General features: G+C 41.7%; 1 protein-coding gene across 2 annotated transcripts in view; it reads right to left on the bottom strand.

The window, feature by feature from the left end:
- EMC4 (ER membrane protein complex subunit 4) overlaps positions 1-14,563 on the bottom strand; it is an 83,072-nt gene that overhangs the window by 58,110 nt on the left and 10,399 nt on the right. For both annotated transcript variants that reach the window (XM_069238297.1, XM_069238299.1), the window contains exon 2: positions 13,090-13,184. In XM_069238297.1, coding sequence (XP_069094398.1) covers positions 13,090-13,175 — 86 coding nt within the window. In that variant the 5' untranslated portion in view covers positions 13,176-13,184. The remainder of the gene's footprint in view (positions 1-13,089; positions 13,185-14,563) is intronic.

The following is a 14,563-nucleotide window of genomic DNA, read 5'->3' as shown; positions in this document are numbered from 1 at the left end:
GAGTAGCGCCCTTGGGTGTCATTTAGGAAACACAGTGGGACAAATGGTACACTTTTACGAATGAGGATAGCCGTACCTCTAGCATAGATGGAGTATGTGGAGAATTGTTTATGAGTGGCCAATGGACTGGTAAACCTAGTGTTAGTAAAATCTACTAGGTGGGTCTCTTGTAATTGGGTGATGTGAAAGTCATGTCTATCCAAATATGCCAGGTTGTGCCTGGGCTTACCTGGGTTGCCCAATCCCCTGACGTTCCATGTTATTCACTTATATATGTGGGGAAATCATCGAGGCATTCTAAGGCGGGTGATATGTAATTGAACTGATGTGTCAGCTGATGCCATGGTGAGGTACAGGGCTATACCGATGTAGCTGCCAGAAGTAAATTCGATGAGCATCACAAAACCACTTCATCTTGTTATCTCCCTCCACCCACACTGGCGGCCCAGTCCCACAAAGGATACATACCCCCCCACAACATATTGGTAAGGTTCAAACATTTTAGTAAACTTAATTGTACTTCAGTTGGTTATCCACAGGCATACCCGGTGCCTAGATGATCTAAAGAAAAAGAACAGCGATGCAGTGAGAAATTGAAAGGGGACGTAGATGTGCAGAGTACAAAGGGATTACAACAGCCACAAACAGCAAGAGAAGAGACTGAAAGAGTAATACAAGGTTGGTACCAAGTGTTCAATGCAGGGGTAACCTACTGAAGTCCTTTAGCGAGCCAAGGGAAGTCTACCTCGTATATACAAAGGCTCCCAAGGGAGGTTCAATATTCATCTCACCAGGCACAGTTATATAAAGAGAACAGGCAGCAAAAGGTTGTGTTGAGTCATAGGTGTAGCCACAGGTGTCCATAGATTGGTATAACAGACAAGAGTGCACAAACTGGAATCAAACAATGCAGGCCGTTTGCAAAAAATGACTCCAGACGGAAGTTGGTGTGGCCTCTCAGTTTATCATAGACATGGGCCATCAGCACTCTGAGCACTCCTCAATCAGCCCAAAGCTGACATCGGGGCTCACAGCCTGGAAGATGCAGGAGGTGTCCTAGTTGGGTGGGCTCATGTTAAGTGACAACGCATGAACTCGAACACTAACTGCGGTCGCCAGGGATATAACATTGCACATGGAATGGCAGTGTCGTGACTTCTGTTTAACCTGTGCAAACTTGCTCCGAGCTTCTTGAATCGCGATGGTGAAATCAGTGTAAATGGCCACTTCATTTCCATTCCAAGGTGTGCTTTTCTCTCTCCAGGTGTTAGGTTGTGTCTAAGTCCTTATAATTTAACAGCCTGGCTATTATGGCTTTTGCTGGTATACCTGAGGAGGGTCGGTCATCAGCTCTCTATGGGCATGTTCCACTATGAGTACTTTAGAGAAGGAGTCTTCTCCAAACAAAGTAGTTTTGGCTGCAATTATTTTAAGGACCTTCTCCATGTTAATGAGTTTGTCGACGCTGGTGGAAACTGTGTCATCCACTGCAGAGTGTTGTTGTTCTACTTCTTTAATGTGGTCATTTTGTTTCTCCATTTTCCATGTAATGGAGTCTATTCTGGTACACATAGTGTTTATTTTCGTTTCAATGGATGATAAGCTTTGTTGCATGGCAAGCAGTAACACTTTCATATCTACTTTGTCTGTGGGGCCATCCGATGAGGAATCCCCTGTCTGGGTTTGATCTGCAGGGCCAGACAGCACATGGCATCGAATTGCAGTTTAGTTTGCCAGCCATCTGACTGACTCACCAATAGCAACCCTGGGCAGCGGGGTGCGAATGTTAACAGAGGGCTGATGCAGTGTCACACTAAGGTGCACATTAAGTTTTATTTTACGTCACTGGGGCAGCTGTGAGTCCAGGGCAGCATCAAGCCCTGTAACAGATGGCTACTGGTCTCCTATGTTGTTGCACAACCATCTCTTGGGGAAGGGGAGTGAGAAGACTCAGCCACACCAGGCAGTGCACCAACCCTGAAGTCCGGGTCAGCACAGGGCAGCCAACTGCACCCTACAGTCTCTGGACTTCAGTTTTCCCCCTCACCAGTTCCACACAGGGAGTAGCCTCATGTCTACCGACACCCTGCAGGTAGGAAGAGTAGCAGTCTAGGCCCCACAAGTCTCAATTAACAGTGTCCAGTGTGCCAGCATCAATATAGAATGCTGAGCTTAGCGGGGTCCCAGGCACATGTGGAGCAACTTCAAGACAGCAACATATTTTGAGTGAAAGAGTATTATGTTGCAGCGGATCCAGCAATAATTGCAGGGCCACGAAGCTACAGCAAGCCAGGCGTGTTATGCCCGCAATTTCTAGGGAACCCGATGTGTGGAGGCCTGAAGGGTAGCAATGCAGGGCCTTCTCAAGCTCTTCAGGAGGTGGCTAGTATCAATTAATCACAGTGCCGGTTGCAGATGTATGTGCCTCCTAATTCAAGGGCTGATGTCAGGCAAATAGAGGGCAGCAGGAGGATCGCTGGTTTAGGCCATACTACATTCACAGGGGAATCCCTGCATCTTGTGGGGATTGCAAACTCATTGACCGTCGCGTCAGTCCAAGGGCCAGTCTCAAGGCTCCCTAGAGAGTTAGTGGTTACAGCAAGGCTGCGCTGCTCCAGTCGGTCACAGGCATGCAGGGCCGAATCGCTGCAGCCAGAGCAGGCCCACCCATGGCCAACAGCAGAACGACTCCACGACTCGCGCTGCCTCCTCAATTACAGGAGAAGGTGCTTCCCTCTTCCTCTCGGTGATGAATGAGATGAGGGTCACAGCAATGCACCGTGCCAGCCCAGCACTCACCGCAGGTCAATAAGCCACGATCGGCACAAACATCTGTTGAGCCTCAGGCAGCTGCCATTTCACTGCTGTGGTCTAGGTCGACAAATGAGGTCATTTGCCCGCACAAAGCTTTGGCTCAACAAAAAACACATCATCGGACCCCTGTTGCCATGCTGTGTACAGTCTGTTTAGAAGTGTATTGCAATTAGGCCAGATGAGCGAGGATTTGGTGGATATATTCCCTGGACTGCAGGAGCCTCGCTCCAGTGCGGCCATCTTGGGTGCCAGCCCTCTGGTGCCCCCCCACAAATATTTACATTTTGTTGTGTGCTAGAACAAAAATAACATCCTACAACCTTCCTTCAGCACACCCCCAGTAGCCAGCATGACTGTCACATACATTCTCTCCCTCAGAAAGAAAGGTAAATGCCAAGCGTCCTCCAAATGTAGAGTCTGACATCTGATCTTTTTTTTTTGAATGCACAGCAAACTTGACTTGATAAGAATAAGATTTAAAAGACCTGTTTACAGAATTGAGTACTCAGATGGATACGGTAAACAAGCAATGGTCCACTGGAGTGACAAACTCAAGTTGGACAGCCTCGAACAAATAAAGCCTGTAAATGGAAACCAAATACATGCAAGTTAAAAACCACAAAGCCAATGGTAAGCAATAGGCAGAATGAATTTCCAGGGAAGCTTTTGAATGTCCACAAGAAGTCTTTAGCAAACTAGACAGCTGCACTGCCTGGTAGACTTCGACCCTAAACATCCTGGGTTGAATAACAACTTCAAAGAAGGCTAGGGTGTGTCGCAACCAACTTGTCCTAAGCTTTAAGTGCCCTCTGCCATAACCCGAAGCACTAAATACCCTACACCTCTAAACACACTAACCCTTAAACATCCTCTGTGCTACCGGTCCAAGGGCTTTTAAGTTACCAGTACCAAAAAAAACAAAAATGTGTTTTACCTTCTTGTCATATCTTTATTGGAAATTACATTAATTAACCAATGTTTTTTCCCCCAATATACTTTTGTAAAGAAGGAAAATATTACTTACCAGTAGACATCTGTTCGTGGCATGTAGTGCTGTAGACTCACATGCTGTTCATAAGCTCGCCATCTAGTGTTGGGTTCAGAGTAGTACAACTTGTTTTTGTTCGAAGAAAGTTTTTGAGTCACGGGATCAAGTGACTTCTCCTCTCGGTAATACTGCGCGTAGGCATTGAGTTGTTTATTAGATTGTTTGTCTACAGGCAGGAGAGTGAAGTAGTGAAAAGAGTATAGTAGGATATAAAAGATGTCCATGCTATATATATATATATATATATATATATATATATATATATTGCAATCTGTACACACTTCTGGGGAGGAGGGAGGGCGCATGTGAATCTACAGCACTATATGCCACGAACATATGTCTACTGGAAAGTAACATTTTCCATTCGATGGCATGTGTAGCTGTAGATACACATGCTGTGCATAGACTGTAAAGCAGTCCCTCCATAAAGCGCTGACTAGTGTGTAGGGGTTGCAATTGTTTGCAAAAGTATATTGAGTACAGCTTGTCCAACATTTGGCTGTTGTCTGGCAAAAATGTCTACACAATAATGTTTAGTAAATGTGTGTGGTGTGGACCATGTTGCTGCTTTACAAATGTCTACAATAGGTATGCTACCTAGAAAGGCCATAGGTGCACCTTTTTTCCTAATGGAATGTGCTCTAGGTGGTACAGGTAATTGTCTCTTAACTTTGGTATAGCAAGTCTGAATACATTTATCTATCCACCGTGCTGTAGTTGTTTTGGATATTGGGTCGCCTTTGTGTGGTAAGGAGAAAGCCACAAAAAGTTGTTTTGTTTTTCTAAAATGTTTTGTCCTGTCTATGTACTACATAAAGAGCTCTCTTGACATCTAGAGTATGTAGAGCTCTTTCTGCCACTGTTTCTGGTTTTGGGAAGAAAACTGGCAATTCCATTGTTTGATTATTATGAAATTGTGAAATGACTTTTGGAAGAAATTCTGGATTTGTTCTTACTACAATCTTTTCTTTATGAACCTGAAAGAAGGGTGCCTCTAAAGTTAGTGCATGGAGTTCACTAACACACCTGAGAGATGTGATAGTAATTATGAATGCTACTTTCCATGAAAGGTATTATAATGGGCAGGAGTGTAGTGGCTCAAATGGTAGAGCTATGAGTTTTGTGAGTGCAATGTTTAAGTTCCAAGATGGAGCTGGAGGAATTCCTGGTGGAACTATTATTTTTAGTCCTTCCATAAATGCTTTGATAACTGGTATTCTAAACAAGGAAATATGTTGTCTACTTTGCAGATATGCAGCTATAGCGGCTAAATGTAAATGAATAGATGTGTAGGCTAAATGTGCCTTTTGTGAATGTAATAAATATTGTACAATGTCCTGTACTGTTGTTTGAAGAGGGTCAATGTTTTTTGTTTGAGAATAATAAACAAAACATTTCCATTTTGTTGCACAGCACTGTCTAGTGGTAGGTTTGCGTGCTTGTTTTAGGATATCCATACATTCTTGTGGTAAATGTAAATATCCAAATTCTATGACTTCAGGAGCCATATCGCTAGGTTGAGTGTTTTGGTATTTGGATGTCTTATCTATCCCTATTTTTGTGTCAGAAGATCTGGTCTGTTGGGATGTTTTTGATGAGGAACAACTGAGAGTTCGAGAAGTGTTGTGTGCCACGGTTGATGTGCCCACGTAGGAGCCTCTAAGATCATGTTGAGGGAAGACTCTTTTATCTTCCGTACTAGGAATGGTAAGAATGGGAGAGGGGGGAAAACGTAATCAAATATCCCTGACCAACTCATCCATAGAGGATTGCCTTTGGACTGAGGTATCTGGAGGCGAAGTTTCTGCATTTTTTGATTTGTTGCGAACAGACCTATTTGAGGTGTTCCCCATTTAGTGAAGTATTGTTGAAGGACATGTGGGTTGAGTTCCCACTCGTGTGTTTGTTGATGCGTCCTGCTTAGCAGGTCTGCTAAATGGTTGTCTGTGCCCGGGAGATATTGTGCCACTATGTGAATATGGTGACGAATCGTCCATTTCCACAGAGAATGTGCTAGCTGGAACAGTTGTTGAGATTGTCCCCCCACCCCCATGTTTCTGGAGATAGTATATGGCAGTCATATTGTCTGTACATATCAACACTGTGTTGCAATTGTGGTAGGAATGCTTTCATTACCAAGAATATTGCTTGCAGGTCGAGGTAAGAGACCGGTGAGTGTCGTCCCATATTCACTGAAATGTTCGTTTGAGGAGACACGTTGCTTGAGGCATCTTTTGTGAGACTAATCTGAGGCCCAAGGTCTACAATGGGCCGCCCTTTTAAAAGGTTTGTGGTATTCCACCAATGTAGAGAGAGATAAGTTTGGCAGCCCAACAACACTAGATCTTACATTTGACTCTGTGCCTGAGACCACTGACGAGGGAGACACAGTTGAAGAGGATGCATATGAAGTCTGGCATGAGGCACTATGGCAATACAAGATGCTATCATTCCTAACATTTTCATCACAGTTCTTACTGTGTATGTTTGGTTGTGTGTTAATGTTGCAATTAATGTTTGAAAAGCTTGGATCCTGTTTTGGTTAGGAAATGCTATTCCTAATTGTGTATTTAGGATAGCTCGTAGGTATGGTTGTGTTTGAGGAGGTTGAAGGTGGGATTTGACGTAGTGTATGGTGAATTCTAGAGAATGTAGGAGGCGTTTTGTAGTTTGAGTATCTTTTTGACACTGAGGGAATGAATTGGCTTTGATGAGCCAATCATCCAGATAAGTGAAAACATTAATCTGTTTTCTTCTGAGATGTGCTCCCACCACTACAAGGCATTTTCTGAATACTCTGGGAGCAGTTGTGACTCCGAGGGGTAACACTCTGAATTGGTAATGTTTTCCTGCTACAACAAATCTAAAGTATTTTCGGTGTGCAGGATGAAAGGGAATGTGATAGTAAGCGTTCTTTAAATCTAGGTCTGTCATGAAGTCTCCTATTTGTAATAGAGGAATCAAATCCTGAAGAGTAACCATGTGAAAATGTTCTGATAGAATGTAGTGATTTAAGAGTCTGCGATCTAATATTGGTCTGAGAGAGCCATCTTTTTTGGTAATTAAAAAATACAGGGAGTAAACTCCTGTTCCTTGGTATTGTAATGGTACTGGTTCTATAGCCCCTTTTAGAAGAAGAGAATTTACTTCCTCCTTGCAGTGGAAATGAGCTCCAGACAATAACCATTTTGGATAATTTGAAGTACCCATTGATCTGTGGTAATTTGAGTCCATTGGGGGTAAAAGAGTTGTAATCTTCCCCCTTCAGGAGTGATGTGGTGTAGTGTTGCATTTGTTCAGTCACTGTTTAGAGACTGGTGAGGAACCTCTAGATGAAGATGGTTTTCCTCTCCCTTCATTATTGTTTCCTCTATATGACCCTCTGAAATAACCCCTGGTGTATTGAGAGGTGGGCTTAGTTTGACTTGTGGCAAGTTCTTGGGATGATGACCTGAATCCTCCATTTAACCCTGCACAATAAATGTTACTTCTATATGTGTTTTGGGTTGCAAAGCTCCCATGGCTCCTGCAGTTTGACTGTCCTTGTTTAATTTTTCAAGTATGGTATCCACTTATAGATCAAATAAATGCTCGGAGGGCATATTTAGAACTGCCTGTTGTACTTCTTGTTTGAAGCCTGAACATCTAAGCCAGGCATGATGTCTTATGATGACACTTGTATTAATATTACGTGCTCCTGTATAAGCAACATCAAATGCACATCTAATGGAGTTGTTTAAATATTGTTTGTCCTTCATTTACAATCTCTACCCCTCTTTTACGATGTTCTTCTGGTAGGTATTGTAAAAGTTCCTCCATAGCATCCCAGTGAGCTCGGTCATATCTAAGAAGTATAGCTTTAGCATTGGCAATTCGCCAATGATTAGCTATTTGAGCTGGTACTCTTTTCCCTGTGGCATCTAATTTTTTACTCTTTGTCAGGAGGAACTGTGTCTCCTGTTGACTGGCTATTAGTACTTTTCCTTGCAGTAGATGCCACAATAGAGCCTGGAGGAATTTGTGTTTTTATATATAGAGGATCAGAAGGTGTAGCTTGATACTTTTTATCAACTCTAGGAGTGATAATCCTTGCTCTAACAGGAACTTAAAATATGTCTTCTGCAAGTCTGATCATTCCTGGTAACATGGGAATAAATTGGCTTTCTTTATGTGTTGCACTAAGGGTGTCAAATAAGAAATTTTCCTCTATGGGGTCAGTGTACATATTTACATTGTGATATGCTGCTGCTCTTGCTATCACTTGTTGATATGATGTAGAATCCTCAAGAGGTGAGGTTCTAACTGGGTAAAGAAGATCTGGATCATTTGGTATAATGGGATCCGGATCATACTCATCCCACGAGTCTTGCTTTTCTAATGTATCCCCTATATGTTGTGACCCACCAGGTGGTGAATTAGATTGTGTGAACCCTAAATGAGTGGGAAATGTTGGGGGGGGTGGAGTATGTTGTGGGGAAGTAGGTAAAGGTGGAGATGTAGATGTCTTTTACTTAGCAGTCTTCTTCGGAGGTGCAGAGGAATCAAGAATTTCTTCAAAGGTTAATTTCCTCTTTAGAGGTGGCGGTGGTGATTGTATGATTCACCCTGTTCCTTGCTGAATTTGAAGTTGGTGCTGTCTAGCGTCCATAACTTCTAAGATTGGTTCCACCTGTGGTGTAGGGGATGTTACAGACTGTCCAAAGTCACTGAGAGTCTTTTGGTGTTTTTTCGTTTCTGAAGCTTAGTTTGGATGGAAAATTTTCAGTGCTGAAATTATAGCTGTCTGGTGTTTCTTTTTCTGTGTTGAAGCGGTCGGTACCGAAACGACATTCAGTTTTTGCTTTGTCAGTGCCAAAATGGAGCTACTTGAGGTCAATGCCGAAGGCTTGTCTTTGGCTATTTTCAGTGCAGAGCTGGTATGCAGGGCATCCGAATAAGTTACTCGGCTCCAACCACGGCTGGAATGCCGTGGCAGACCGATTACCTCTTTTGTTTTATCCAATGGGAAAGGGGGCTTTTTACTTACAGTTTGAGCTGGTTGTAAAGGTTGAATCTCGATGTCCGACTGCATATCAGAGTCCGAATCTTGAACGGAGAACAACCCCTCTTGTTCCACATCTTCTTGCGCATGCTTGTCTCTGAAGATGTCCAGTGTATGTTCTGTCAAGACGCCATTTCAATCCGATGAGCCCTTTGGTCTCTAAGCGTCTTCTTCGACCGAAAAGAACGGCACGATTCGCAGGTCTGATCATTGTGGGCTGGTGAAAGACACAAATTATACACCTGGTGTTGGCATTAAGGGCAAAACCGAAATGGAGTATGTTCCATCAGGGCTCTATTGTTCGATACTATGTGGAAGAGGTAGGCCCAAGGAGGGCCCACTGTCCTTTCTGCCCCGAAAGGTCCGAAAAATGTGATTCCAAGTATACAAAAAGGAACCGAGAGTTGAATATTAAGGAATACGCATTCGGAAACAATACCGACAACAATAGAAAGAATCCTGTTTTAGACTGTTTGGAGCTGAGAACTCAGAGCGAGAGGAACACACGTCTGAACCAGATGCTGGAGAAAAATATTCTAACAAAAGACCCAATGCCCATGTGCAGTATTACTGAGAGGAGGAGTCGCTTGATCCCGTGACACAAAAACTTTCTTCGAACAAAAACAATTTGTACTACTCTGAACTCAACACTAGATGGCGTGTTTATGCACAGCATGTGATCTACAGCTACACATGCCATCGAACATGTATTTTCTCAACTGCTTTTGTACAGGCCTACTGAATCTAACTGGATAGTTCTACTTTTCTCTTTGATATTTTTAGGGTGCTACATCAAAAATGCCAAAGCCATCCCAGTCCTGATCAAGACCCTGTTTAAATTACTGTCTACTTAAGGGGTTGAAATGAAGTTTTCTTCACTGGCTGCTCAAAACAAAGTAAATATGTGTTTTCAAACCTTTGTTACTATACTGCCAGCTTCTAAATTATTAAGGCTGTCATTTTGATTTGGTCAGCCAAATTGGTAGCCTTTAGTTCTCTTTTCTTATATAGCTGCTTTTATACTACATGTATCAAATGTTTGACATGTGTTTAAGTCGACATAATGCTGATGCTTTTGCAATGCAATGCTGCTGAATGCATTATATGGGTATTGAGTTTCAATGAGCATTGTTTGGTCTGGCTCCAATGTTGCAATACTTTTCATGTATTGTACTTGTGGCTCTTCTTTCTGCAGAATCCTTCTGTGAATATCTATCTCTAGAATCTTATAAAAATCATGAAGAAGTTAGAGAGCAGCGTCTTCATACAAGAGTCTACATCCAGTCAAGTAGGAGTTAAGGGCCCATATATATGGAAGGTTTTTCCTATTCTGTGTCTATAGGAAAATTAGTTAATATATATGGGTATAAGATCTTTATTACATGTTAGACCCTTTCTAAAGTCTAACATGCAGGTAGGGTCTGCCAGGGGCCCATCTTCCCTCTAACTGTACCTAGTTCCTAACTTCCAGTTCACACCACACACCATCATTCAATTACATCACTCCTAGCTTCCAGTTCACACCACATACCAACATTCAATTACGTCACTGACTTTCATCATTCCTGACTTAAGCTCAGATATACAGGGAATGGGGGCATAGAGGATACTACAGACCACCCTTTCATACAAACAATACAACAAGAAACATCCATTCCCTTGTATATTAAGCACAAGGACAATCATTCACAATCAATCAATCTACAAAATGTTGAGCTTACACATTCAACAACTTGTTGAACCTGTTTGTAAGAAAGGGAGGTGTGCAGTATCCTTGTTGTCCACTTTCCTTGTATGTCTGAGATGGTGTTTGCAGTGCTGAGATTGAAAGATATAACAGAACATGTGTGGTCTCACTGGCAGTTAGAAACAGACAAATAAAACAAAGGTAAACAGCATAGCATGTGGACAATCCTCCAGTTGGTGCAGTGGGGTGTGTGTGTGTGGAGGCAATGAAAGGTTTATATATTTCTTTTGATAGTAACAATTTTAAACTATGATCATGAATATCTACCTCTAAAATCATGCAGAAGTTAGAGAGCAGCGTCTTCATACAAGAGTCTACATCCACGACTTTCAGCGTTCCTGACTCTAGCTCAGATATACCAGGAATAAGGGCATACAGGATACTACAGACCACCCTTTCTTACAAACAATACAACAAGAAACAGCCATTCCCTTGTATATTAAGCACAAGGACAATCATTCACAATCACTCAATCTCCAAAATGTCAAGCTTACACAATCAACAACGTGTTGAACCTGTTTGTAAGAAAGGTAGGTGTGCAGTATCCTTGTTGTCCCCTTTCCTTCTATGTCTGAGTTGGTGTTTGCAGTGCTGAGACTGAAATATATAATAGAAGGTGTGTGGTCTCACTGGCTAGAAACATTAGACAAATAAAACGAAGGTAAACAGCATAGCATGTTGACTATCCTCTAGTTGGCGCAGTGGGGGGGGATGTGTGTGTGTGTGGAGGCGATGGGAGGTTGATATTTTTCTTTTGATAGTTACAATTTTAAACTATGATCATTAGCTATAAGAAAAAGAACTTGTTTGTGTAGAATGTTATCTTCATATTAAAAATATAGTTCCTAATTTAAGTTGGCTTTGCTTGGCATGACTAAGCAGCATATTAGGCTGCAGCGTTTTAAATAGTGCTTGTTTATGTTTGTGCACAAGTCCTGCACATTAATTTTTTCATTCAGTTTCAGGTGCAAACCATGGTCTCTGCTTGCATGTAACAAAATAACGTTTCATAGCTTCATCAGGAGAGGATGTTCTATTATTCTAACATGTGCAAGGCCTCTCAGCTAAACCTCTGTTAACACGTCAATGATCTATTTGAGTGCAAAAGCCAATCGTTGTTTTCCCCTTGTCTTTTTTATTACTAATTAATTATGTGCACCGTTAGCCAATGCAAGTGCATACTATTTGAAAGTATTAATGTGAATGGTGGTGTGCAAGTAACATTCAGTACTGCACATTTACGTAATGTCAGGCTATGAAAAAATGGGTGCTTTCTTTTTCTAAAGCACTATAAAATACGTGCCTTTTGGGAAACAACCAGACTCGAGAGACATTCTGCTTGCTGCTTAAAGATGGCAAGATGCTAGTAGATGTCTCTGTGTATAGGGCCCATTTAGTATTGTTTGCTTAACAGAGAGGATTTTATTAATTTTGCCTTAGCTACAGAGCAATAAGGTTTGACAGGACCTTAGCTCTGAAATTTGAATAAGACTGACCTATGATGTCACTTGGCTTGACACCTATAGAGGGCTTGCTTGTGCTTTTGCTTATGATTTGAATATACACCTTCCCTTGATGTTTAACTAACCTTTTTCGGTCGAGAGCGCAAGTGCTCTGTCGTGTTGTAATCTCTCTGTGGGCTTTTAACCACTTCCACCACACTCCCATTACTATCACTCGTTCACGAGCTTGGCTTTCAAATATCCTTTATCATCATTGGTAAATGCTTTACATTTGTCTCTCCTTGAGGCAGTTTTGTTACCACCTTGGCCATCGCCCCTTTTACATGGATAATTGCACATTTGCCAATAGACTGCGAGCAAACTTATTTTTCTCATTGCGGCCGTGGTGCTTTGAATCAGCTTGCTTATATCAACTGTTTTACTTTTCATTTTCAATTTATGTGGTAAGAAAAGAAAAGTCCAGTTAGGAATTTACGATGCTAATAGCTCTAACTCGAGCAAACACAAGGCCCATGGCATTGTAAAAGCTTGTTGCTTTTGGTAATGATTATTTGTTTACACAAATACATTAACAGAACTGAGATTAGTCTCACAATCTTTCTTCTTACTGTTATTGGCTGAATATATGATACCAAGATTTCTCCACTTCCAGGGACATGGCCCCCATAAAAGTTGACATGTTTGGGTATAAACACTAGCAACTTTTAACAGGTATCAGTAAAATATATTTAAAAACATGTTAAAAAATAATATACGGCTAAATAAAACAATCCAGCTAGAACATTCAATTAAATTTTTTAAAAAAACTGTTTGATAACTGAAATGGTATAGCTAAGTAGGACAACACAGCATAAAATACAGGACTGCAGTGACCTTGTAAAAATATGCAGCCACCATCCCAGCAGTAAATCCTTAACTTTACACCTGTGTTTTGATGTGCAGCTAAGGTAGGAACAACATATGCAACATTACTTACCTGCTGCCACTGCCAGAGCCGCCTAGCTCAATTGCCCACTTGAACCGCCTGCCCCTATTGGCCACCAGGCCCGTTGCTGCTGCCATCACTCAACACTGCAAAATAGGGAAAGGGGATTTTTATTAGTAATGGGTGTGTGAAAAAAAGAAACAGGTTTGTCTTAAGGGGTCCCTTTCCTCAGGGAACTCTCAATTCCTACTTTTCTCACTCATTCCCCACATGCCCTCACTGCTAGCACATTAGTACTGCCTCCTCCTTTGGTTCTAGGACCGATCACACTGGTTAAGTTCCCGCAAAAAGGATGACATCAACATTTTTATGAATAGTTAGTTACCATATTAAACGTCCTGCTTTCAAAGATTTGGTTCACATATACCTCTAACTGACATTCAAGCAAACAGTACTACAACTCTGCAGTCTTACCCACATTAAAAGACACACTAGGCAGTAAAGAGGAACAGCTGTGATAGATACAAACCCTCTCAGGCCACTTTCTTCTTCAACACATGCAACATACAGGCATGCGGCACCATGCCAAAATGAAAATATGAGACATTTCTTCCTGCTGGTCAAAGGGTTCCTCAAGCAGTTTTGCACTCTGATTGCAAACGTACCCCCTCTCCACAAACTCCTCCTAGTAACGTAGGACTTCAAGGTCTGGTTGGAGAGCAAGTCTGGTGCCTCCCTTAGAAATTTCCTAGAAATATGTGACAACCTAGCTTGTCTAAAGGCCACTTCCTTGACATATAGGTCAATAGTGATATAGCCTGACCTAAAAATCTTCCAATTGCCACCACACTCCCTAAACCTCACAAAAGTAAATCCACCATCTTCAGTTCTAAACACAGACAGCAGGTGGCTACTAAACTGATCTCGCAGAAACCCTCCTCATTTTATTACAGCTCTTATTTTTCGAACCAATGGTTACTCCTGCTATCCATCATGTCTTTAATTCTAGTGAGACATGATTTTTAACTAATTATGTTTCAATTAATCAGATCTTCAAAATTGTTCTTTTTATTTATATGATGACTCTCATTATCTAATCCTTCATAGTAATGCAGCATATCCTACTGGCTATGAGAAGCTCTGCACTCAAAAATGTAGCTGTTACTATTTTCACAGTATAAATCAACTCCAGCTGTTTCCTGGAATTTTCAACTTTTGTAAACCATATGTACTACCTCTTTATTGAATAACGCCAGGCCCTCGTGTTCTATTATTCCAACTACATGCTTACAATCACAACACATTTGATGGCCATTATTTATACGAAGAGGCTGAAACACAATCCCCTTCTTCGAAGTTACATTAATCCTGATAACCTCATTCTCATCAGTTTCACTACACCCATTAATTTTACCCCTCCCATGCTCCATGGGTGCAAGATCTAGCTCATTGCTGCTTACAACCTCAAAGCAATTTTCAGCTCAGAATCATGGTTAAAAGAACACGCAAACTCAATCCTTGACCT

Source organism: Pleurodeles waltl, chromosome 6, assembly GCF_031143425.1.
Source record: "Pleurodeles waltl isolate 20211129_DDA chromosome 6, aPleWal1.hap1.20221129, whole genome shotgun sequence".
Classification (NCBI taxonomy): Eukaryota; Metazoa; Chordata; class Amphibia; order Caudata; family Salamandridae; genus Pleurodeles; species Pleurodeles waltl.
This window is presented reverse-complemented; position numbering and strand designations above follow the sequence as displayed.